Raw genomic sequence first — 25,052 nt, 5'->3', positions numbered from 1 at the left:
GCATGGCAAAAATTTCAGGTGTTGTATAATTCTTTTTTTATAAAAAACATGTCTCAGATCAAGGACTGAGAAAAAACATTGGGAATGGGGAAGAAAAGGTTAAACCTTATTGATATAAAAACTCTTCTGCCTAAAATTATGTATCATATTCTGAACAAGATGTTTCAGTGATGTGAACCATGGGTGCAAAGATTTTTTAAAAAAATTAAATATATTCAAGTATGAACACAGTAAAAAAGCCAAATGTGCTTATAAAGTCCATGTCAAAAATTAGAAATTACAGTTTTCCATGACTGCAAGAATGGGATGTGATCATTGTATTTTAAGTAATTTTAACATGTTCTTTCTTACAGTAGGAAAAGAAATGTAGGACAAAGTCAGACCATACCTTGAGTCAAATGAACCGTAACATTTTCAACCCTAAAAAGTGTACGTGTTTTTAATATGCATTTAAGTGAAACAAAAATGTAACTGAGAAAGATGCAGCTATTTTTATTATTTTAGCTGGCTTTTTCAGAGCCAGTTAAAAAGTGTACGGTATTGTTAATAGAAAAATATAAACATTACACATTATGAATTTATTTTGGCTTTCTTCACTTAGGGAAAGTTCCAAGAATGATCAGTCAGTTTATTAGGGTAAGAACAATAATTACTTTTAAACAATACATTGGATCAGAGGTATATGTCCTGTTAGGGTTTAGATTCTTATAAAAAATAGGGCAACACCAGCACTCCTTTTTGTACAGGAGAGAAAGTAGCTGCCTTCATGCCGAGCTATTCTGTTTCTTTTTCTTCTTTTGCACTGGAGCTTCCACCTTTTGTTTCTCTTGAATATTTTTTCTCTTTCTTTTTGCTATTTTAACCCTTTTAGTAGTCCAAAAATCTTTGTTTATCCTGGCTATTGATGATTTTTCATCTTCTGTTTCTGAAAAAAAGCAAGGAATTATTCACACTGACCTTTATGCCCAGTCTTTGTAGTCTAAATGGCAGAGAGACTTATTTGTATCTCATTTTTTAAAAAAGGGTTATAAATATATTTTTATTTTACAGTAGAAAGTGCCATTTATGCTAGTTTTGCCTGTGAAATTAAAATACATAAAGATCAAGTATGCAAATAGATTACAATGCAGGAAAACAACAGCAGAAAACCCAAACAAATCTGAGCTAGACTTCTTAAGTTTGCCCCACTACAGTGGCCTCACACCTAATTTTGCTTATAGGAAAACAAGACATGCAGTTCTATCAGCTGTTTGTTTTCTTATCTGTCTCAAAAGTTTTGCAGTGGTTTCCTCAGTATGTTATTCCAGGAAACAGAAAGAGAACTTTAATAAAAGTGAAAAGAGGCTTATGCTCTCCAACAAACATATGGGCTTGAGACACTATCAGATTGCTAAGTGTATCTGTATCACTTGCCAGCATCATATCCCCACTTCAAAATACCAGAACATTTTCCAGTCGATATTGGAGAAGCCTCCCACTTGGTGTATTCCATTTCACAGTCACCTTAACAATTCAAAATACAAAGTTCTGTTACCTTGAGATGATGATGCAGTTTTATCAGAGTTTTCTTTCATTTCTGAAGCTTGGTCAAGCCACACTGCAAGACATGTCAGCCTAGCTTTGGTATTGACTTCACACAGTAAAGATGGCCCATCTCTAATCTGAACATAAAAGAAGATTATTTAAACCTTATTTTATTTCTGGTTAAATTTAATGAAGTATTTGAAGTGAGAAAGCACCTTACTGCCCACTTTCATTGTTAGGCAATTATATCACTCAGCTTTTGGAATACAAATATTCTATTACAGATATCAGGGGATAAAGTGTCACAGACACATGGGCAGTGTTAACAGCATCAACCCACTGGAAACTGCTGTATTAGGATATTCTACCCCTCAGAGCTGGACAGAGCAGCCCACACAGTTATGCAAAACTTTGCCTGCAGGGAAAGGAATTTGGTCAAAATAAATACAATGTTACACAGAAAGGCAAAGATCTCTCTGTCAGTTCTGTACAAGGGGAACAGAAATGTAAGGTGAAGAGGAAAAGGGGAGATCACTCCTGCACTTACAAGTATAAAAATAATCAGAGTGGGTGAAATTAAAAACAGGCAAATTCAGATTTGAAGTGTATATATGTTGAGAAATAATTATTTGAACTATCCAAGATACTTATCATAAAATATAGTAGATCCTTTGTAACTAAGCAATAAATTGTAAAAATCTATTTCTGATTTTAAGAGCAAACAATAAACACAATAAACGTTAAAGATAAGACATGATTCCTTGTTGAACTGTATTACTCAGAACTGTTTGAAAATACAGGAAATACAAGTACTTAGAACATTTATGTATTGGAATTTTTCCAAAGGATAAGTTCCTCCCCCGACATGAACAACCATCTTCCCCTGCCCAAACCATAGACTTTGTGTTTTCAGAAGAGTAGCAACAGTCATCAACATTACAGAAATTCACAGCAGTCCTTAACTAATTACATAGTCATAACATACATAACTGATTAGATAGTCATAAGCCCAGCTAGGTCTGATGGAAAGCATGACTGTACAAAAAGTGGAGATGAAATATCATAATATCATCAGGTTTTATAGTTTGTTAAAAAGGAAAAGATACAAAGATGAAAAAAACACGAGTGCATAAATAAATGTGCATAGACATACATCTCTACTGAGCATAACATGGAAGAAGATCAAGACATCCACATTTCACATAAAATTTCCTCTTAAAATGAACTCTTACAACAGAACTGTCTGCAATTTGGTTCTCTGTTGATTTTCTTAAATGTAACAAGCAGTGTAATATACCAACCTTATCAAGATCCAGATTCCACATTTTAATGTAACCGTCACTGGATGCAGTAACAATGACATGCTGTCCTTCTCTTTCAAAACTGTAAATATCTTTTATTCTGTGAAAAAGAATACATTTTTATCTTACAGCATCGCGGTTCACTTCAGACTAGTAAGCTGAGACAAATTAAAGATGAATAGGCAACAGTCTAAAAAATCAGTTTGAACAAAAATCCTCCAAGTGACAGGCAGGAACTTGGATCTGCTTTGAGTGCTGTCATTTATATTAGGAACATTTGCCTTTGCTAGGCTTATTAGGATTCAATTCAGAACTCTTTAGTACTGTAAAGCATACACTATTAGACACATCAGTGACATTACTGCTAATGCTTTTTTGTTTTGATGAATTCAAAGCAACATTTGGACAAATAATTGGTATTCAAAAACACAGAATACGTAATTACACTCCTATTGTTTGAACTGAATAAAACTAGTTTGTTTTTTTGAAGCATTCTAAAGAGTCAGATTCAGTAAAGACTGGTTAAACACAAGTACACACACTCACAAATTTACAATAGCAATATTCTTAATTCTGTACCCTATTGTTTTTGTAACATGCATGGACACAGTACTTGTGCTCATACAAAAAGCAAACAAGACTGTTTGGAATTTAGCACATAAATAAATTCACTTTCTATACTAAAACAAAAGCAAAATATGCCAAACATTACAAGCCATAGAACTTTAGAGAGGAATCAGCATTGCCATAAATATTTAAATAATAAACAAATATAAAATACCTGTTTTCATGAGCTTTAAATTCACACAAGCATTTTTGAGAGTCACAGCTGTAGAACCTAATCATTTCATCATCTCCAGCTATGGCAAGGACAGAATCCTTGGAATGGGGAAAAAGAAATGCAAGTGTGATTAATTTAATGTGTTTCAAACCAGTTCATTTCCCAACACCTCTCATTTTTGTACTTACTGTAATAAATCTAAGTGAAGAAATCCTCTTCTCTGTTGTAATGGTGCCAGTGATTGAAGCTGTGTCAAGTCTGTAGATATCCACTTTGTTTGCTATCACAGTCACATACTTCTCTCCATCAGGGGACCATTTAATTATGTGTGCATCTGTACACATTGATACAGAGAATCTAAAAGTAAGAATCTTTAGAAGCTGCTAGACACTGTTTTCTACCTAGACCTAAGAATATATTCAGTGAAAAATCAAATAAGCTAGAATAAACAGCTATGCTCTTAAATGTTTATTTCTGATTATCAGAATCATGTAAAGAAAAACAAACTGAAACACATTTATTTTAATGCTCTGACCTCAAATTTCAAGGAAAAAAAAGGATTTACTTTAGTGGTACTATGTTTTCCTTTTGCTAAATTATTATTAAGTACATGAGCTTACATATGCTTGCCTTCACGTGTAAAGAAGACATTGTATAAGTTTGCAGTTAACTGACTTGATTAATTCAGTCAACTTTTCTTTACACGAAAAATAAAGCTATCAAATTGCACTTAATTAGTGGATTTAGATTGATAAACTCACTTTGCTTCAGGTTTTTGATGAAGGCTGATCGTCCTTCAACAAGATTCCAAGTTCTGAAACACAACGACAGGCAATGTGCATTCTGGTTAAAAACAGCACAGCAAAACTGAAATCCAATCTGCTGTCATGAGGCACTCAAAGGAAGCTTTTAAGCCTCTCTAAGCATTTTTCTGCCTTCTTAATGCAAAAGAAAATGATGAGTTCATATATTGCTTGCATGCTATAATGTTGATCTTGTGTTATTTATTTTCTAAACCACCATTTGCAATACTGAGCCCAAAAGGAGACCAATAGAAATTTGTGCTATTAAAATAGCATTTTATATCTCTAAAACAGGTATCTACAGCAACATGGAAACACTCCAAGTGAAAACTGACACTAAACAAAACCTGTCACTTTTCAAAAGTTTAAGCAAATTGTGTTCCAAAATGCAAACATATTTATACATCTACAAGTGACTTGTGAAGAGTCAGAACTCACAAGAAGAAGGTATGAACAGCTGGCACTTAGAACTTCAAAAGACAAACAGATGGATCTTTGAACCATTTGATAACAAATATGTTTTATCAGTGTTGCCTAGTCCCAACATGGAACTGTTGCTTATAGCACCTTATTAAGAGTTACTGAATTATGATTCTCAGCATTCCTTCATCAGTTTTGACTCACCTTAATGTTTTATCTGTTCCAACTGACAAAGCTAATTTCCCAGAAGGATGAATAGAAAGAGATGTTACATGTCCCCTGATGAAAACAAAACATTAGTCACATGTATTATTTACAAGGAAAATAGTCATGAAAATGTATGTGAACATGAAGATTTAAGAAACTTACTTATGTGCCTTAATGGATTTCAGACATTCCCATCTCTTTGTATTCCAGATACAAATGAGTCCATCTTCAGCCCCACTCAGTAGATGTGCTGTTCCATAGAACTCCAAAGAAGTTATCGTGCCTAGAAATACAATTAACAATGTTGTACACACCAAACAGTTATTGCACAAATTAACAGAGAATGTAGAACTTAACAGAAAAGCTTCTTCCATCAAGGCATGCCAGCCACTACCCTAACCTTGGGAAAATCTAAATGATTTCCTAAGTATTTTTTAAAAAAACCCTCGAACTTTCTTGCTATATTCAATAGTCTGATATGCTCTATCAGGCACCCTTTACCCACACATGTCTGCACTCCATCTGGTCTGTTCTGTCACAGCAGTACTCAAACACTGGGGCAGAGAGAGCTTCTATTGGTGATAGGAATGCTCCCAGTCAAAGCCCTGCTCCTGACACACAGCTGAACTTACTGCACTTGTTGCTTCCCCATAATCACCAGATGTATCATACATGAGTTAAATGCAGTTACCATGCTCAGTCTAGCTCCTGGATCTTTTTGATTAATCAATACGGAGCTACAAATGACTCAAACAGATTTATTTGCACAGCCATTAACAGATGACTGTACCAATGATACAGACAGAGGGTGCACCCTCAGCTAGTTTACAGATGACACCAAACTCTGTGAGTGGTGAGGGATGGGATGCCATCCAGAGGGACACGAACAAGTTCAAGCAGTGGGCTTGAACCTCCAAGTTCCACAAAGCACAGTGCAAGCTGGTAGCAGCACAGGCTGGGGGATGGACAGATTGAGGGCAGCTCTGCTGAAAAGGACTTAGGCTTGCTGAGAGAGGCTGGACATGACCTAGAAATGTGTGCTTCCAGCCCAGAAAGCCAGATGTGTCCTGGGCTACATCTAAGGCAGCGTGGGCAGCAGATTGAGGAAGGGGATTCTGCCCCTCTGCTCTGCTCTTCAGAGACCCCACCTGGAACATTGCATCCAGCTCCAACATGTCCCCAGCATAAGAATGATGTGGACCTGTTGAAGTAAGTCCAGAGAAGGGCCATGAAGATGATCAGAGAGATGGAACACCTTGCTTGTGAGGAAAATCTGAAAGAACTGGAATATTTCAGATGGGAAGAGGCTGCAGGGAGACCTTATTGTGGCCTTCCAGTACTTGAAGGAGGCTTAGAAGAAAGATAGGGATAAACCTTTTAGCAGGACCTGTTGTGATAGGACAAGGCAATGGTTTTAGACTGAAGAGGGTCAATTTAGATTAGATGTAAGGAAGAAGTGTTTTTACAAGGACAGCAGTTTTTACTGGAACAGCTGTCCAGACATGTGGTTGATACTCTGTCCTTGGAAACACTCAAGGCCAAATTGGATGGAGCTCTGCGTAACCTGATCTGGTTGAAGATGCCCGTGCTCACTGCAGTAGGGTTGGACTAGACGACATTTAAAAGATCCTCTCCTATCCAAACTGTTCTGTGACTCTATCATGTACTTTGAAGCTGTAATTCAGGCAGCACACACAGGGGGAAATGTACCAGGTTAACTCCTCTGACAGCAGCAGCCTGCTTTCCCACACAAACTCTCTTTTGTGGGGTTCATGTACACTTGTGACAGGGCAAGAACACTGGGAAAGACAGTAGCTGAGAGTAGGCATGATCTAGATAAACCATCCTGATAGAAGAAAAACAGCACATAAGCCATTTGTGGCTCATAACTTCTTAATCACTTCTTAAAACTACAAATAATTTAAAGCAGCAGCAGCATTTGTGAGCTAATACCAGAATAATTGTTTTTACCTTCTATGCTCAAAAGCTTACCTTGTTTATATGATCACACCATCATGGCTGCAACACCACCACTACTAGAGTCTTATTAGAAAAAAAACAAGTCTTCTTCTAGCAAGGGCCAGTTTTTCAGCTACAATTTTTTATCATAAAGGTTTTTTACAAAGAAATGATCCCTTACCATTGTGCTGTAGCAGCGCCCCATGTTCAATCTTCTTTTTCATGTCATAGATTTGGATTGTCTCATCTCTGCTTCCAGTGACCACATATCTGTTATTCACTGCTACTGCTGACAATGAGGCAGTGTGGGCATGATGTGTAAAATCAGGGACGACTGTCCAAGACTGTAAACGAAATGCAAAACAAACAGGTCTTTCTCAAGCTTACCACAGAAAGCTTCCACTTCATTGTCCCATAATTTTATATTTTAAAAGCAAAAGCTGAAAAAGTATATGTGCAAAAATCAGAATCACAGAATCAAATAGGTTGGAAAAGACCTCTGGGATCATGATGTCCAACCCATGACTGAACATCACCTTGTCAACCAGACCACGGCACTGAGTTCCTTAACCTCCATGGATGGTGACTCCACCACCTCCCTGGGCAGGGCATTCCAATGTCTAATCACCCTTGCTATGAAGAAATTCTTGCTTGATGAAGGCTGAATGCCCAACCTGAATATCAGCTGGCACAGTGTGAGGCCATGTCCTCTTGCCCTGTCACTGGCTGCCTCAGAGGAGAGGCCAACCCTCACCTGGCTACAGCTTCCTTTCATACAGTTGTAGAGAATGGTAAGGTCCCCTTGAGCCTCCTTTTCTCCAGACTAAACATCCCAGCTCCCTCAGTCCCTCCTCATTGGACTTGTGCTCCAGACCCTTCAGCAGCTCCACTGCCTTTCTCTGGACTTGCTCCAGCATCTCAATGTCTTTTCTGATTTGAGGGGTCCAGAATTGAACACAGCACTCGAGCACCTCACGAGTACAGGCGGAGGAATTATACTTAGCTGTAAGCGTAATGGGATCTTCCTGAGTTAATGTGCTGTTAGAAGATTAGTCCAAAGGATTTAAGCGTGCAAACCACCCCTTGTAATCAGTGCTGTGCTTAGACGAAGCTATCTCTGCACAGAGATAAATCCCAAGAGCAGGAAAGGCGGACTCTCTCGTTTTCCATCACGGCAGGCTGGAGACACGCCTTCCACCTGCCCCCAGCCCACGTCCCATCCATCCTCCGCACCGCGCCGGGAGGAGCGGCCTCGCACCGCGGACCCCGCACGCACGTGGCTCCGCCGTAGCTGCCGGGAGCCCTTCGGGCCAGCGAAGGGGCCGAGTCTGGCGGCAGAGGCCGCGGAGAGGCCGCCCCGCCCCCGCAACGCGCTTTAAGAGCCCCGGCGGCTCCCGGAACCGCGGCTGCGGACGGGCGAGACGGTGAGTGCCGGGGCGCGCTTCCAGAGGGGCGGGCGGGGCATTTCCCCACACACCTCCCGGGAGGCGTTCGAGACCGGGCTGGATAGGGCTCCGAACACGCTGGTCTCGTAGCGGATGTCCCTACCCGCGGCAAGGGGTTGGAACGAGATGGCCTCCAAGGTCCCTTCCCACCCAGACCATTCTGTGCTTCTTCCCTCCCTCCCCCCCACCCCGTTCCCCCGGCTCCCGTTACCTGGCCGGGCCGCGTGGCGAACCCCAGCAGCACCTGCTCGTAGCACCCCGCCACCAGCTCCATCCGCCACCGCACGGCGCCGCCCCGGGGCTCCCGCTGGCTCTTCCGCCCGTCCGCCGCGCTGCCTGTGCCGCTCTGCGCTGGCCCCGCGCCTGGCGTCCGGCAGCGCTCGCTCCCTGCGGGTGAGGAGAATCCCTTGGGAGCCGCCGCGGAGCGGGAAGCGCGGGAGGTAGCGGTGAGGGTTCAGGCTGCGCGCGGGACAACCCGCGCAGGGGGGGCCTCGCGGGGCGGAAGCGGCGCTGGCGGTGATGGCGGCGGGGAGGACGAGAGGCGTTAGTGCCGGGATGGCGAGGGGGGGAGGGGGAGCGGTGCTCGGGATCGGGGGCTAGCGGGGAAAAGGGGCGCGGACCGATCTATTGGGAACGAGGCGGGGTGGGTTGGGCTGGGATGTTCGGCCCGTTCCCTTCCCCGGGGCGGCGGGGCGGGCGCGCTGGGCGAGGAGGCCCTGGCTGCGCTTGGGCCGAGGCACCAGAGAAACGAGCACCTCCCCAGCCCCGGGCCCCGCCGGCTTTTGTTATTTCGTCGGGTCGTTTTATATTTTTTCATTACTTATTTCTTATCGCGTAGTACGATAAGCAGGAAGCGCGGCCCTGGCGCCAGTGTGGCCGCTTATGGAGGGCCGCGGCCGGGCGGGGCGCACTTGTGGTCGGGCTCTTCCCGTCGTGCCGAGGGCTCAGTTAGAGAAATGCGTCACGGCTCGGGCCTGGGCTCGGCCGGAGTCACCGCGCCGGCCCCGAGAGCTCAGGGAGGCGCCCTCATCCCCGTGCCCTGCCCCAGCGCCTCGTATGAGCGAAATTAGTGCCAAAGGAAGGGGGGGGGATTGCCCGCTGCCTGCCTGAGCGGTGTTTGCACGGACGATTAGGGCCGTGAACAGCTTCGCCCACCTTTTTGCCGTATGAGGACACTAATGAAAGAAAGTGGAATAAAATAAAAAGCTGCTATGGTGTGGTGTGTAATCCAACTAAAGATCCGTTTGAATTCTGGAGGTTGAAGCTGTTTCAATGAAAGCTACCTGTGACTGTAGATACAGTTAAAGCAAATGTAAAAAAATGTATTATATCAGTACATGCTGTTTCAACTGCTTTTAAAATGATCTTGTTTTCTAGTGAAAAGGCAAACATTGGACAGGGAGGTGTACAAAACCATTTTTCATAAAAGTTGGTGATAACCTACCGAGAAGCCCTTGTATCACTTGCCTCCTGATAGCCTCTTGCAACACGAGCACTCTGTCGTGCGTGCCATCTTCCATCAGGTCTGCAGGAGTGAAAAGTGGTAAGTTTAAGAAAAGTTTCTGTGCAGTTGTGAATTCAAAAACCAGTATTTCAGTGTTGAGAGCATGGAGGAGTTGATGGTTCTTTTTATTGAAAGCTAACGTTACAATAACATTGTTACGTGGATATTTGTATTAGTAATGACAAGCCTTAAAGGAAGAGTTTGCTGCTGATAATTCTTCATAGTGAACACAATTACTTTCAGTTAGCATGTGTTCAGTGTAGCATACACTAACCTTACTAGTATTTTAGGCCTGTTTGTGCTTGACTCTTTTCTTGGCTTCACAACGGCTGTGATATGAAGTCCATAGTTATTCTGAATAGCACCATGCATGGATGCTCTAATTATGATTTATGGCTATGCTGTGTCAAATTAGTCTAATCCAAGTAGTGCTCTGAACTCTGCAGGCAAGCCTTGAAGGCATTGTAGATGCTCTGTGCTTATTGCATTATGTGGCTGTGGATTTAATCAGCCAGGATCTAAAACATTACATAAATAAATTCCTGCGTGGAAATGGGAACTAGAACTTTGGGCATCAAGTATCTGCACAGGATACACCAGATGTAAAAAATCGGTAGGGGCGAAGAACGCCTGTGTGTGAAAGTAGATGCAGAGTATTTTGCAAATGAAATTAGTTTTTGCACTGATTTATATTTGTTGGATGACTAGGGGAAAAAGCCTAAAGAAAGGATATTGGGATCAACGAAGATACATAGCTCTTCAGGAAAGTGTGTCCACTGGTTTAGCGATAGCAGTAAGATGTTATTTGCTGGTTTTGGTTTTGATGGTAATGAGTGGAATGTGTATGTGGAGAAGGCGAGAGGGAGGAGAAAAGGTGCAGAGAAAGATGTTTGCTTGTGCTGTGCCTTCATCCTGCTTTTATTTCTCATATCCTTTAGTACATAGGAAGTGTACCACTGCCTGTTTTCAGCTGCATATTTTGTGGTACAAGTAAATTTAAATTTGGCTAAAAGGGGAAGAAACTGACGAGGTTATACAAAACATACTGAAACCCCCATCTTTTGCCTTGCTTTTAACTATTTTAGAATCTTCTGGATTACTGGGTTATTATATGTAGGTATTTCAGAATTAAGGGTAAGGTATAGGGGACTTAAACAATCTCTAGAATTTTCTAGTGCTTTGGACAGTGGGAAAACTTTGTGGTCTGTTACAGTTTAGGACAGTGAAGATTACATCTAATCATAATCCTGTTAGCCATATATCCTTTTTATCTCCAATGTTTAAGCAGTGGCAAGTTGGAACTTAATGTTTTAAGTTTGGAATTAACAACATTAAAACATATGGTGGGGTGAACATATTTGAAAGTAATTAATATTGAGGATAAAGTCCTTCATCTTCTTCTCCCCTACATTTTTTTCAGCTGAAGGAGTGTAATAAATTGAACCTGTGCAGTTTTACTGTTTGAGAAAGACAGAAGACAGTTTGAACCATGGCAAGCCAGGTAAGATCATTTAGTCAGAAATACAGGCATGCAATGCCTAAATGGATTCCAGAACCATACTCAGAATTGCTAATAAATGTAAAGCTGACATAGCTAGCTTGCTCTGAGTTGGATGTTCTCTTAGTCCTAAGATTTCTTCTGGCAACTGTCCTCAGGACACTTCATTGTGTCAACTCAAGCAGGTTGGGGGGCATTACATTAAGCTTTGCAGTTTACATTGTTTGAGTGCAAGTTCTTCTGAAGGAGCTTGCACATAACACTCTCTGTATAAGATACATGTGGAGATGTTATAGAGGAAGAACATTAAAGCCTGCGTAAGTAAATGCTGTGGAACATCATTCTTATTTTTCGAAGTCCCTGTTCTTCAGAATCTTCATTGAGGGAGGCAACCGGTGTTAACAAGGCTGTTTCCCCATCTCTTTTGTGTAGTTGCCCCACTCACTTCCTTTTTGAGCTGTGTTTTTTGGGGTTTTATTGGTTTTTTTTTTTTTTCTTTTTTCCTTAATTTTTCCTTTTTTTTTTTTTTTTTTTTTTTTTTTTTAATTCCCTGAGGGGCACTTTTTATGCCTCTTTCCTCCTTGCCTTGCATCTGGGTTTGAGTTTTCCCTCAGCCGATCTAGTGCCTGATCCTGGTCTGCTTTCTCCTTAAATTCCATTAATCGGCCTCTTGTTGTTGTTGTTCCTGGCCTGGGAGAGTAACTCACTGCTGGGTAGTGAGGAGAGGCATCTCACTGAAGAATTCCTAGGTGAGGAGAGATAGGGACAGTGGAGATTCCTTCTAGGCAAGAGTGACAATTTCCCTGCCTCTTCATCATGCGGATTGTGCTGCGGCAGGGTTTTTTGCATCCTGGAGCTCAAGCGGAACACGGTCCAGTCCTGAAGCTAATTAACATTTAGGATTGGCCAGCATCAAAAGGCTATCTGGTTTGTCCCTAATTCCCAGAGGAAGCTGTCAATCCTTTAGCCAGCTTGACAAGTCAGGGGAATATGGCTGTTCATACAATCCTTTGGCTCTGTTATTTTTGCCAGGCGTTTTCCCCAGAGGCTGCTTTCCCTCATGGGAGGCGGAGGGAGAAATGGGACCCCAGGCTTCTTTCAAGGGCAAGGTGAATATGGGGAAATCACCTGTGGTGATGGGGAGTGGGAGGGAGGAATGTAAATGAGGCTAAATACTATAAAGGTCATTTTTTTCTCCCTACAGGACTTGATGGCAAAAAAAAGAGAATGTCTCCAGGCCTACAGCTGGTGGAGAACACCCCAGAAGAAACGGAAGAAAAAGAACAAAATAAAACCAGGAAGAATTGAGTTTGTCCCTAGTAGTACTAACACAACCAGGTAAAGACCTTTAGAAAGGAGCAGCTCTGACCCTTTATCTGTTTAAATTGCTAATGACTAGTGAATGTCATCAATTAATTTTAAAATCCTGAAATGGCACACCTGGTGCCTATATACTGAGTATTGTTTATGGAATTGTATTGCTATTTGAATAATGAAGATTTTTTTTTTCCTGGTTTGTCTCATAATCACTTGAGATGCGGTGTCAAAATAGTCTTGGGTCTTTTTGAATTCTGGCTGTAACTTAATATTTTTTTCTTGGTGTTTTTGGGTGTCCTGCCCTTCGGGCAACAAAGAAGTTTCTAAAACCCACTTCTCAAATTTATCAAAGAATCTTTAGTCTTTATTGAAATGCTTGCAGAAGTGGTAGAATGGACTCAGAGAAATTAAGAACTTGCTGGAGTGGATGGCATTGCAGTTCTGTACAGTGCTTAGCAGAGTTTTGCAGTTAATACTCTCTTCATATTTTGTCTCCTTATTTGTTCAGTGATAACTACTTGCTTGTATGTTAGGGACTTTATACTGACATGAACTGTTATTCTCAAACTTAATGGTGGTTCTCTTACCTTTTTAAAGACCGGACTATTCAATATTTGTTGGGGAGCTGACTCCAGAAGTAGATGATTTTCAGCTCTATGACTATTTCCTAAAGAGGTACCCTTCATGTATTGACTGCAAAATAGCAACAGACCTGCTGGGATATTCCAGGTAATGCCTGTGAAAATGTGTTAATGCTGTCAGTATGTTTGTTGCTATAAGTAATGTATAAGAACTTACATTTGAACTGGTTTTGTATTTTCTTCAGAGGCAGGAAGAGAGATTATTCTCTGGCATTATTTTTTAACAACCTAGATCCTTGGGGTTTTGAAACTTTGTGGTTAGTTATAGCTAACTAATGGGTTAAGATTCAATTTAGCCAAATGCATATCTGCATGAAAGCGGTTAGATGGTGGGAGAAAGGAGAGCTCTGCATGGGCATCTGTGCTTACTTACAGCAGTGTGTCCACCTAGTCAATGCAGTACTCAGGACAAAATAATTCCCTTTTTACATGTGGAAGAAAAGTGTAAGGCCTAGCAAATCTTAGGGGGTTGGGAGATGGAAATACTAGTATTAGTAAATAAATCTTAGTAGAAGTTAGACTGGCAAGGCAGAGAGTGAAGCAGGGATAAGTGAATTTGCTGTTCAGAAAACACTGGCTGTAATGGACTAATTCAAGAAACTTAAAAAGAAATCTGAGAGAGCAAATTTAGAAAGAAGGTTAGAGCTGTAGAGCATAGGAACGGGTTAATACTGATATATTGAATATACTGAACTGCTGTAAGTGCAGAAATATATAATCTGGTTACTTACACAGATAGCAGTTAACATACATTGTTTTGCTGGCTTTCAGCAAGTTGCATCTTAATGCTATCAACAAAGCTTTTTGCTTCTGGCCCAAGTTCTTAATTTTGTGAAAGCATCTTCTGTGCATGCGCACATGCCAGAGAGGTTGCTTAGGTAATACAAGCTATAGTAGCTACTATTTTCATGAAGACAGAAATTGAATTAATTGGCTTTGTAACTGTTATGAATACTAGAATTTGTTTTCTCCCTTTTGAAAATTGTAGAGGGTATGCCTTTGTCAGATTTGGTGAGCAAGGTGATCAGATGAGGGCACTGCAAGACTGCCAGAATGCACCAGGTCTGGGGGGAAAACGAATCCGGCTGAGCATAGGAATTTCTAAAAGGTAACAAATGAGTTGTGCATTGATAAAGTAATTCTGAATAATTGGATTCTTTTAGCTCTGCCTTTGTAAAGACTGTGGCCCTTGCTATAATGGCTGTACAGGATGCAAAATCAAAATCAAGAAGCATTATGTTTTGACTGCCTGGATCCATCAACCTCTTTGAGGATTGCTGGGGAAATCCAACTCTTAAGTCTAGCCAGATTGTATAACTTGGGCTTAGCTGCTCTTGTGACCAGCCTTAATGCTTATGGTAGTGAAGCTGAATGTATTTGTAAGTGTGTCACGTTTGGGCTTGAAGAAGGTAGAAGGGACAACAAGTGTTTATTTTTATGCTAGGAGGCTCTTCTGGGCCTTTCCCCTTGGCTTAGACAAGTTAGCACATTGCTAGTTTTAAAGTAGGCTGGCAGAGGAAGGAACTTTTCAGTGGGAAAACACAGAATATAGAGGGGAAGAAGCCAAAGGAGATGTTGCTTGAGCAGTTTGTTTAGAAGACTGCTCTTTGCTCCTCAAGTGATTAGGGCAGTAGGAAATTGAAAGTTGATTTGGTTTCAGAGGTTTTCTTCTCCTACCAGCTCAGTTCTCTCAGTCAGTTATTTAAGGCAATCCAGTTAGAGACTTGATACCAAATTTGATAAACTGTGATCCTGAATACAGACAAAAATAGAAGTGTCTATGAAACAATTTCAGTATATATTCATGAGGTTAGCTTGTGTGTTCTGTTAGAAGGCTAAAAATAACAGCTCCTGCTTCTCTTCCCTGGATAATTTTGCCAATGTTGCATCATTGCTTTGGAACAGAAATGCCCTTACCCAAGAGAGCACTGTCCAGATTTGCTTTCACTAACTTGCTCTGAAAATGAAGTCCCAAAAAGAGTTTTCTTCACTTCTGCTATCCAGAAGAATGTCAGCAGTATTTTTAGATGTTTCTTTCCTATAGAGATGGATGTAGGAGAGAAGTTGGAAGCAGAAGACGGAAGCAGGAGACATTATGAAACATCATTTATTTGCTACAGTAGTAAGACAATAAAATACCTATTTATTAGAATGTATGTGTAGCTTGATGGTAATGAAGCAGAAATGCAGTGTGAGTATTGACATACACACCTCTAATCTACACCTGTTTCTGAATGGCTGAGTACTATGCTCTCACAGCATCCAAAAATCCAGCCATCAGAGTAGTTTGTCATTAAGTTACTTACACTGGATATTGTTTCTGAGCTCCTTCAGTTTGTGGTCTTGGCAAAAAGCTCCAATCTGAATTTTCTGTAGCAAAGTGGAGATAAACACACATTGGACACTGCAAGCATAGGAGGTCTCCTTGTATGTAATCAGCAAGGAAATGTCTAAGCATAGGGGATTTCTTGGAATGTGTAGCTGATTTGTCCCAATGTTTTTCATGTGGTGTATCTCTGGTTTAGAACAGACTATTCTTGTTTGTTGATACTTGTTATTAGTCAACTTGAAGTTGCCCCTGGGAAAAAATCTGCTCAGGAGAGGGAAAGCAGTGAAAACTAATCACCTGGCCCTTTGGTCTTCATAACTAATAAGTTTTGTAATTTTCCTGCTGCTTTGGCTTCACTCTGGATAATGGCAGTGCTGACTTCACCTGACAGCTAAGCTTTGGCAACTGTTCATGGACCAAAACTTGAGAAGGTGAAGGTAGACATGGTAAATTGACAGGCAGTGTCAGATGCTTCTCTGAAATAGATAATCTGACTTTACCTCTTGTTTCTGGAAATAACAAGATTTCATGTTAACAAAACAAAAGATGGAAGGACTAATTAATCATTTAAAGTGTCATTTAAAAAGCAGTGCTTGGTGAAGGTCTCTGATCTTAATGAATCTTTTTTTTAATCAGTAATTTGCTTAAATAATACCAAAAGTATTCAAACCGAATACAGATAAATGTAACTCAAGTTAATCCAGAGAAATAATTATGTTTGGCATTGCTGAAGGCGAGCATTTGCTCTCCTCATAAACATGAGGTGTATTGTGCTGTGACATAAGACTTCCTGAAACTTTCTCAGGAGAGTTTCCTCATAAATTTGGAAGTATGTGAAATTCTTAACTTCAGCATTGGGTTTACAGTTGTTCTCCAACTCTTAACTGTATATACACCTTCTCATGTTTCAGACTGAAAGCAGAATTCCAGCGGTACCAGTCATACAACTATAATGATTATTATCAAGATTATCAGAACTACTATTCACAGTGGAATTACGATCCTTATGCTGACTACAACTACAGCTCCTATACTCCCTATGATAGCATGCAAGCTGTTGGAGACTGTTCTTTAGGAGATGCTGTTATGGCTCCAGCTGTTTTTGAGGTAAAGATACTACATAGTTAATTAAAAAACCCCCACAATTAACAAGTCATATGGATTGTGTAAATCAGAGCAAAAAAGTCCTAAAACTGAAATCATGCTGTCAGATAAGTGTGAAGGTTATGGTCAACATGACCTTTTGGATTTAAGTGCTTGAGTGCATTTGTAGAATTAGATATTTATGCAGTAATATTTGTTTTTGTATGTCAAATAACAGTTCTAACTGCAAGTTTTTGCAGTGTTTCTCTCATCCTGTGTTTGTGATGTACTTTGCTTAAAGCAAAGAATAGTTGTAATGATCAACTGGCTGACCTAGATATGATCATCTTACAACTTCCAAAGTGCATTTCAAGTGGAACTCTACTATGGTTTTCTCAAAAAACCCAACCAAAGCATTAAAAAGCAACCAACACCCCACAAGAAACCCTCTCTCAACAAACACTACCTGCTTCTGCTTATTTTATAGCTGTGGGAGGAAGGGAATGTTTGGGAGCATAAAATTATTTTGGATTTGTGATGCTTTCTGAAACTGATTATGAATACTTTCTCTTTTTTTTAGGAAGCTTCAGCTATGACTGAAATCAATGATGACCTAATAACTGAAGGTAATGATACTGCTTGAATTTAGCCATACTTCTGCCCTTTAACAATACAGGCCAGTGACTCTTGGGTAAAGAATGGGTTATAGCTGAGATGAGGTAGGATTTTTAAAGCTAATAGTGTACACTAGGTCAAGTAGAATGGGACATTGTCAACAATGCTTTGCAGTAGGTTTCTTGTAACTTTGCCTTCATTCTCTGTCCAGAATGGTCTGTTGGAGAAGGTACTAGATCTTTATATTGATTCTGTTAAGATTATTGTATGTTAAGCTCTTTAGTAGAGATATCTTGTAATGGTGTCCAAAAATTTTAGTTATCCCAAAATCTCTGCTTGATGTGGAAATACCAGTACAGTCCTAGCATTTGACTACACTAATTCGAAAAGAAGCTGGACTTCTTAGCTTTGTTAAAATTCTAGGTGAAAAAACATCTCACTAGGTGTATTATTAAGTTTGTTACATCGTTAAATTTACCCAAAGTACACTTTCTTAGGCATTTACTTCAGGTTTTTGTGTGCAAGCCTCCCAAGTTCTGACACTTGTACTTACCAGACTTTTATTTTTAGATCCACAGCTGTACTTGGATGTTGATGAAATGAACAGACAATTTATGGAGACAAGTGAAGAACTCTATGATGCCCTCATGAATTGTCACTGGCAACCTCTGGATACGGTCACTTCTGACATCCCCTCTGCTATTTAAGTGTCTTATATAGCATGACCGTTATGACCAAGGTGCTAAAATTACATTTCTTCTACATTACTCTAGATCATAAGTTTTAAAGCACAATGATAGGTTGGGGTTTTTTTTGCTATGCTTTTGGCAGTTTCTGTAATCTTCTTTGTTTTGTTTTGTTCATCACTTGGAGCATCTTGAAATCATGTAAATATTCTAGAAATGTAAAGAGTTCAATGGGGTCTAAAGATAGACTTGCCTGTGTAAATAAAATTTTGTTTCTGCAAACTGGCCAGCAAGGGATTTTACTTATATATGCGAAACACTTTCTCCTTCTGGCTTGTGGAGCTTAGCTGGAGGCAGTAGGGATATTTCACTTGTCATTGGTATGGGCATCAGCACTAGCAAGATACTCCCAAGATGCCTAGGCAATCTTACAAGCTCTTAATCTTAACGTGCTGTCCAGTTTTAACATACAGAAGGGTAAACTCAGAGCTGCTGTTGCTGCAAACATTCCAAAGACTAAGGATGATACCTACTGATAATTTTATTTCTGCCCTTCTTGTTAGTCTTCTCATCTGATCTTTTACAGCAAAGAAACTGGTGTAATATAATACCTGTTCTTACATGTAAAAATCCTTGGAGAAAACCCTGTGGTTTAAAGAGGGAAGAAAAACCCATCAGGAATTAGACTACCCCAGTACCCTCTTCAACTAAGTTGCACCCTATCCTAAACATCTGTTATTTGTTCAGTCTTCATGCTCAGATGTTTTATAGTGATGAGGTCTATAACATTTTAGGATGACAGTTCTCAGTATTGAAGTCAAAAGAGGTTAGGGGAGATGGCAATGAAGAAAGTTCTGCTTTAAGACAGCAACTTCTGAGTGGCTTAAAGGGTATAAAGTATTTTCCAGTCATAGGGTCTTAAGTTCCTGTTACTACTTAATGTACACAATGAAATAAATTCAGACTGGAAACAAAAGAATACTTTTTGAAGAGAAAAAGGTATAAATTATCATATAGCTAATACATGTGAAAGCTACTAAAGCTACTGAAGGCATTTTGGTACTGATGTGTGTTTTGGGGGCAGTCTAAACCATAATTGCTAGGATGGCAGGTTTTTTTTTCTTTAATGACTTAATTACATTGACGTGGTGGTCATAACCTATATGCTGTTCTTAAATGTGAAACTAGTACTGCATTGCAGAGTGATGACTTGGCACAGCAGGTCCCTTCTACCTGCTCACCAGAATCTCCCTCTTTTCACAGTTTACTTTCAGGCGGGATTTTTTTTTTAAGTCCCACCCGTGAAATCCAGATGCACTAAACTAGAAAGGTCTTCTGGTGTGATATAGGAACTTCATTCTTCCTGAATTTTGTGCATTGCGTATGTAGAAAGAGAGAAAACAAAAGCTGTTAATTTAGGCAGGGAGATTACTATCACAGTCTTAGAATGTTTTCCTGCTTTGGAGAGAACTAGTTGCAAAATGGCTGAAAACTGGGATTTTGTACATGAATGTTTCCCTGGTGTGAGCTGGGCAGTCTTTGGAGAGTCACAGGAGGGAGATTATTATTGGGAATGTGACAGAAAGTGGAATAAATGAAGCAAAGAGAATCTGGATGGTGAAGGGAATTGTGTGTCCGTATAGAATTGTTTCACAGGATTGCAGAAGGAGGAAACTCAAAATAGTAGATGCAGGCCCCTTGAATTTGGATGTGGGGGTGTTAAACTTTAAAAACCATGCTGGATTTGATGTCACTTCAGTTGTAGCGCACAGTTGTGGTGCCTGAGCCTGGTAGTACAAGCCAGTTGCTAGGCAAAGGATTTTGTATCTAGCAAGCACAGTCATCACAAGCTGGAAGATTACAACCCAGGCAGAGACCTGGAAGCTTCCTGCTTTGAAGTGCATATCCTGCTTTGCATAGCATTACCTAACACCATACTTCACTTGCAGCAAGTAATTTCTGGGAACCTTTCATTGTGTTATCAGATCCTAAGGGTGCACGTTCGCTTGGTAGAAATACTATAGAATATCCACTGATTTTTTAGCTTTTGGGAGGTTGATCCATGTGTGAATTATGTAATAAGGAGCCCATGTAGTTGTGTGATTTCACTTTGATCAGCACTGTATCAGCACAGCACATAAACCTCAGTCTGTAGTCACTATATTTATGCAGATTTTCCATCTCAGCAAGGTCTCCACACTCTGCATTAGAGAGTCTTTTTGGACATGCACCACCTGTTCTAGGCTGTAAAGTACCCATATAGTGAAAATACTGTTTATGCAATGTAGTGGAAGAGGTTGTTTGGGCCATTAGTTGTGCAAACCTGAGAGATGTTGGGGAATATATTTTCTTTAGTCAGCACAGAAGAAAAGTGAGGTGAAGGGGGAGTCTGCTGGTTGCAGCCTGTGTGATACTCTTTTAAATAGCTCTCTTTGATTTCTGTCTCCTGAGCCTTTCTAGTCTATACTGCTTACCAGTTAGGAGAGTGCATATGTGGGATCAAGATACTGTGTGCAGCACAATTCTTTACTGTAAATGCACACTGAAAAAGATTCTGTGTTGGTGTAAGCACAAATTTGGGAAAAAATGAGTGCATCATATCTGCTGGCATTCATTGCTGAGACTTTTAATTGAGGAAACTTCCAGCACTGGTCCAACTACTGCCTGAATTAGCAAGCTTACACAAAAACCTGAACATGTCCATCATACAGATGCCCTTTCTCAGTTCTACAAAGAGCTGATTGCAGTAGAAACATAAAAAAAAAAAAGTATTGGGAGCAATGTTTTCAACACCACACTATTTCACTTTGGTTGTGTTCTGTCTTTTTTACCCAGATGAAATGTTGTGGGGTTTTTTAAGTCTGATGAAGGGGGTTTTTTTGAAGAATCTTAGTATTGGTTTTATAAACTCTTCATTGTACCTAGCTGTGATAGATAGTGCCTTTACCTAAAACCCACTTATTTCTTGAAGAAGAGTAATGTTTTTGTTTTCCACTTCTCTGAACAGAAGAGCTTTAGTACTATGGTTTGAGGGGCTAATGATCCTGCAGTCAGTGAACAGGGAGAAAAAAACAGGCTAAAAACCAGTGAAGACTGAAAAGTGTTCAAAAAGGTTAAATGGTACTTAAGCCGTGAATGTTTCTTTTTGCAGGGATGCTCTTGGACCAACAGCTTCTTTCTAGTGCTACCTCAAAGTAACTTGCAGATATAACTCACAGGGAAGATTGATCAAATGGTGATGATCACTATCATTCTGCTGGAGATATATATATATATATTTGCCTTTTGTTTTGTCTCATTTTTAATGACATCTATTTAACTTCAATGACTCATGTCAATAGATGTTGTTTGACTACATCCACAAGTATTTCTGAGTCATGAGTTTCTTTAAAGGTATGTCACCATATGGAAATTGTTCTAAGTAGGTAAAATAAGTAAATAAAGCAGCACTTGAATTTACAGAGCAAATGTCTAGTGTAGCTGCATTTGACATGTATGTGGAAGGGAAAATTGTGTTTACAGCTTACCTTAATACTCTTAGCATGCACGAAGAGGGAGGCTTGTTTTAAATTTGTTCTGCTCCTACCTGACCAGCACAGGAATGATTTTAGTCAGTTCCACACACAGGTACCATTTTAGAAGCCAGCATTGTCACCAATGAATGTATGTTACCAATGGGCAGTTTCCATCCCCTCTGTAAATCTAGCTCTTCCCATCATGGAAACACATTATGCTAGCCTTCCTTCCCCTCCTCTTAAGCTGAAAGCTAGCATGGTAATTAGTTCTTGGACAAAATGAATTGCAAATCCAGGCAAAAATACTATTTTTTGTTTTGATAATTATATTGATGTAGATCTTGACATGCCCATTGTAGAAGCAGACCATCATCCTAAAATTAGTCAGCAGCTGTAGCACACCAGCCGTTTACACAAAATGAGGTGGTTCTTGCAGGTGACTTCAAACAGGCATGTTCCAGGATAGGGATTGTCTGTCACTGCAAGTCATCTCCTGCATGTAAAATTGTATTCCCAGTTGTGGGGCAGGAGAGTAAGAGTGCAGTTTATGAGGAGAAATATCTTGATAGTAATTCCACTCTGTGGGGTATTGGGTAATGGTTATTTCCTGTAGATAATGAAAAGGGGACAAAGAATTGAGGAGTTAAGTCGTGTAAGAGAACTGGTAGGACCCTGATGAAGTTCAAAAAAACCCAGTATGAAGCAGAGATGAGGCAGCACGAAATTCCCCAATACCATTTCTTGTTACAGCTGTTCCTCTGCAGCTGCTGCTGTTTACATTTCTGCATGCTTTCAGAATCACCCTTGCTTGAGCTCCTCATAATTCCCCCCATACCTCTCCTAGTTCCACACACCCTTTCTTCAGGTGTGTGCTGGGATAAATGCATAAATGCTTGCTTTGTTTTTTTTTTTTTTTTTGTGGAAGGGGTGGTGTGGTACATCAGGGCTCTGTCCTGACTAACAGTTTTATTGACTTGCACATAGGGAAGATGCTTGCGATTTTCTGCACTGGTCAGCTCCATCCTTCCCACAGCAAGTTGATACTAAAAATAAAATGTGAAACCATTGATTTTTCTCAACTTTCAGTAAGATAAAACCCCACATTTTTATGTATTTTAACTTGGTAATAGGAATGTACTCTTCCTCATGTTTTGAGGAAGTAAAAGTCATGGTGAAGCTTTTTCCTCCTACCTCCTTTCCACATGCCACCACTAAGCGATGAAAAACCTGCACCTGCTGTTTCTCTTGCTTACACAAACCCACTTGCTAGTGGCAGCACTGCAGACTTCCCGGTGCCGTTTTTCCTGCCGCGTTCTCCATGCTGTTCCTCAACAGGGGCAAGGGAAAACATCCCCCTCGTGCTGTCCCTTTGGGGAGGTTCAGCGTGGATAACTTGTGGATAGCACGCCGGGGGCAGAGTGTCAGGAGGACAGACGCAGGCTCTGCTCGGTGGTGTCAAGCAGTAGTAGGTCAAGAGGCAAGGGGCAGAAACCGATGCACAGGAAATTCCACTAAATACGAGGAAAAAAAAACTACTGCGTGAATGACTGCAGACTGGAACACGGTGCCCACAGAGGTTGTGGGGTTTCCCTCACTGAAGAAAGTCACGAAGTGTCCGGATGCAGTCCTGTGCCGTGTGCTCTGGGACGACACTGTTTGAGCGGAAAGGTTGGACCAGATGACTCACTATGGTCTCTTTCAACCTGAGTCATTCTGTGAACCGCCGCGGGAAGAGGGGAGGCGGCGGTGGAATCACCTGCGGCGAGACCCCGGCACAGACCTCCGCTCTTAGCGCTCAAGGCGTCCCTAAGCTGCGCCCGGGGGCAGCCGTTTCCCCCGCCACATCCCTTTGCGGGTCGCGGCAGATCCCAGCGAGCGCTTTTCCCGCGCAGCCGAGCCGGCCCGGCCCGGCCCGGCCCGGCCCCTCCCCTCCCCTCCCGCTTCCCTCGGGGCGGGGGCGGTGCGCGTGCGCGTGCGCGGCCGGGCCCTCGGCCCGGCGCCGCTTGTGTGACGCGCCCGCGCGGTCTGGTGACGCGCGCGCGGCCCGGGGCGGCCGCCGTGTGGTTGGTCGGCAGGGCAGGGGGGTGCGGCGGCGGCGGCTCGGGCCGCGGGCGGGCGGGCGGACAGCGCGCGGGGCGCCGCCGCCGGGCGGGAGAGCGCGAGCGAGGAGCGGCGGGCGGAGGGATCGCGGAGGGAACGCAGGGAAGGGAGAGACGCGCGAGAGGGAAAGACGCCCGAGCGCGCGCGCGCGCGGGTAGGGGCGGGGCGGAGGCCGCGGAGGAGCCCCCCGCGCGCGCACCAGAGGCCGCGCGCGGCGCGTGGCGAGCGGGAGCGGCGCGGGGGGAGAGAGGCCCGGCCGGGCGCGTCCCCGCGGGGACGGTGACAGCGACAGCGCTGCCGGGCCGCGGCGGAGCACAGCGGCCGCACCAGGAGGAGGAGGACGAGGCCGCCGGCGGCGGCGGGCCGGATCGCATCATGGCCTCGGGCGGCGGCGGCGGCGGCGGCGGCGGCAAGATCCGGACCCGACGGCACCACTTGGGAGCCGCGAAGCCGCCCTACGCGAGGGGCAAGCAGCAGGTGAGGTCGCGGGTCAGCCCCGTGAAGCCCTTCCCCTCCTACCCCGCTTGTCCCCCGGCGCTCCCCTCAGCGGCGGCAGGAGGCGCCCCGGAGGCCCGACCTCTTCCCTCCGCCACCCTCCCCCCCTCCGCTCTCCACGCAGTCCCACGTGCGCGGCTTCGGGCTGGGGTTTCCCGGTGGAGCGGCCTGTGGGGAGAGACGAGGGAAGGGTTTCCCGCCGGGGCTATGGGGATTGTGGGATTTCCGGGCGCTCACCCCGCTCCGGCGCCGCCGGGCTGCGGGGGGATTTCGCCTCCTCTTTGTCTCCCGCCTGTCCCCCGCTAGGCAGGAGCAAAGGCGGGAGGAGGAGGAGAAGGCGGCTAGGAAGGGGTAGGTGCGCATTCCCTCTCCTCGCGGTTGGAGCGGGCTGGCTCCCGCTCCGTAGGATGCTTGTTTTGTCTCCGCGCTGCCCGGTTAAATCGTGATTAAATTGACCTTAACTGGGTTATCAAGTTAGAGTTACTCGTCAGATTTAGGTGCATAGCTTCCAATATTTGCTTTTCTGACGAATTCCAGGTTCCAAATGAGTCTCTGAGGGTGCTTGGTAGTTAGGCATCTTCCATTGTGGTTTCTTTTTTTTTTTCCTTTTTTTTTTTTCCTTTTTTTTTTTTTTTTTTTTTAGTAGGATGCTGCCTGCGGAACCCTTAGGTTTCTTCACCCCTTCCTTATGCCTAAACGTGCTGTGTGCAAATGTGAGCAAAATTAATTCATGAGGCATTTGTTCTTCTTTGTATTGTAGAACAGAATAGATAGATAACATTTAAAAAACAGTTTTTAAATTGCAGTACATAGATCCTATGTCATTTAG

The 25,052-nt window shown here is 42.4% G+C and overlaps 3 protein-coding genes across 12 annotated transcripts in view; 2 read left to right on the top strand and 1 right to left on the bottom strand.

Moving 5' to 3' along the window:
• Positions 1-466: 466 nt before the first annotated feature.
• PAK1IP1 (PAK1 interacting protein 1) lies at positions 467-8,780 on the bottom strand. 3 transcript variants are annotated; one of them, XM_066558295.1, is made up of 10 exons: positions 8,652-8,780; positions 7,177-7,339; positions 5,199-5,319; positions 5,034-5,108; positions 4,368-4,420; positions 3,795-3,940; positions 3,607-3,704; positions 2,826-2,925; positions 1,535-1,661; positions 467-925 (listed from the first exon to the last, which is right to left on the bottom strand). In XM_066558295.1, the coding sequence occupies exons 1-10, from the start codon at positions 8,712-8,714 to the stop codon at positions 765-767; spliced, it is 1,107 nt and encodes a 368-aa protein (XP_066414392.1). In that variant the 5' UTR covers positions 8,715-8,780; the 3' UTR covers positions 467-764. The 3 variants fall into 3 exon arrangements, with proteins under 3 accessions (XP_066414392.1, XP_066414400.1, XP_066414409.1); XM_066558303.1 differs by having other exon boundaries at positions 467-919; XM_066558312.1 differs by lacking the exon at positions 5,034-5,108.
• On the top strand, positions 8,307-21,572 carry LOC136561826 (tRNA selenocysteine 1-associated protein 1-like). Of its 6 annotated transcripts, XM_066558347.1 has the most exons (11): positions 8,931-8,983; positions 9,818-9,983; positions 11,365-11,445; positions 12,475-12,551; positions 12,647-12,780; positions 13,357-13,488; positions 14,389-14,508; positions 16,641-16,836; positions 17,393-17,438; positions 17,998-18,166; positions 21,265-21,572. In XM_066558347.1, exons 4-10 carry the CDS (start codon positions 12,522-12,524, stop codon positions 18,132-18,134), a joined length of 795 nt encoding a protein of 264 aa, XP_066414444.1. In that variant the 5' UTR covers positions 8,931-8,983; positions 9,818-9,983; positions 11,365-11,445; positions 12,475-12,521; the 3' UTR covers positions 18,135-18,166; positions 21,265-21,572. The 6 variants fall into 6 exon arrangements, with proteins under 6 accessions (XP_066414428.1, XP_066414435.1, XP_066414444.1 ...); XM_066558331.1 differs by lacking the exon at positions 8,931-8,983 and adding an exon at positions 8,307-8,419 and having other exon boundaries at positions 17,998-21,572; XM_066558338.1 differs by lacking the exon at positions 8,931-8,983 and adding an exon at positions 8,766-8,833 and having other exon boundaries at positions 17,998-21,572.
• Positions 21,573-24,004: 2,432 nt separating this feature from the next.
• Positions 24,005-25,052, top strand: part of NUP153 (nucleoporin 153) — a 44,146-nt gene continuing 43,098 nt past the window's right edge. For all 3 annotated transcript variants that reach the window (XM_066558281.1, XM_066558273.1, XM_066558264.1), the window contains exon 1: positions 24,005-24,205. In XM_066558281.1, coding sequence (XP_066414378.1) covers positions 24,104-24,205 — 102 coding nt within the window. In that variant the 5' untranslated portion in view covers positions 24,005-24,103. The remainder of the gene's footprint in view (positions 24,206-25,052) is intronic.

This window comes from Molothrus aeneus, chromosome 1 (genome assembly GCF_037042795.1).
Source record: "Molothrus aeneus isolate 106 chromosome 1, BPBGC_Maene_1.0, whole genome shotgun sequence".
Lineage (NCBI taxonomy): Eukaryota > Metazoa > Chordata > Aves > Passeriformes > Icteridae > Molothrus > Molothrus aeneus.
The sequence above is the reverse complement of the archived record's forward strand: the minus strand, read 5'-3'. Positions and strand labels throughout refer to the sequence as shown.

Coding starts and splice junctions, on each gene's coding strand:
- PAK1IP1 (XM_066558295.1), bottom strand. CDS start 8,714: ATGGAGCTGGTGGCGGGGTGCTACGAGCAGGTGCTGCTGGGGTTCGCC. Junction 4,421..5,033: donor GGAACAGATAAAACATTAAG/GTGAGTCAAAAC, acceptor GTTGTGTTTCAG/AACTTGGAATCTTGTTGAAG. Junction 1,662..2,825: donor GGAATCTGGATCTTGATAAG/GTTGGTATATTA, acceptor TTTTATGTTCAG/ATTAGAGATGGGCCATCTTT.
- LOC136561826 (XM_066558331.1), top strand. CDS start 12,522: ATGGGACCCCAGGCTTCTTTCAAGGGCAAG. Junction 12,781..13,356: donor AGTAGTACTAACACAACCAG/GTAAAGACCTTT, acceptor ACCTTTTTAAAG/ACCGGACTATTCAATATTTG. Junction 13,489..14,388: donor GACCTGCTGGGATATTCCAG/GTAATGCCTGTG, acceptor TGAAAATTGTAG/AGGGTATGCCTTTGTCAGAT.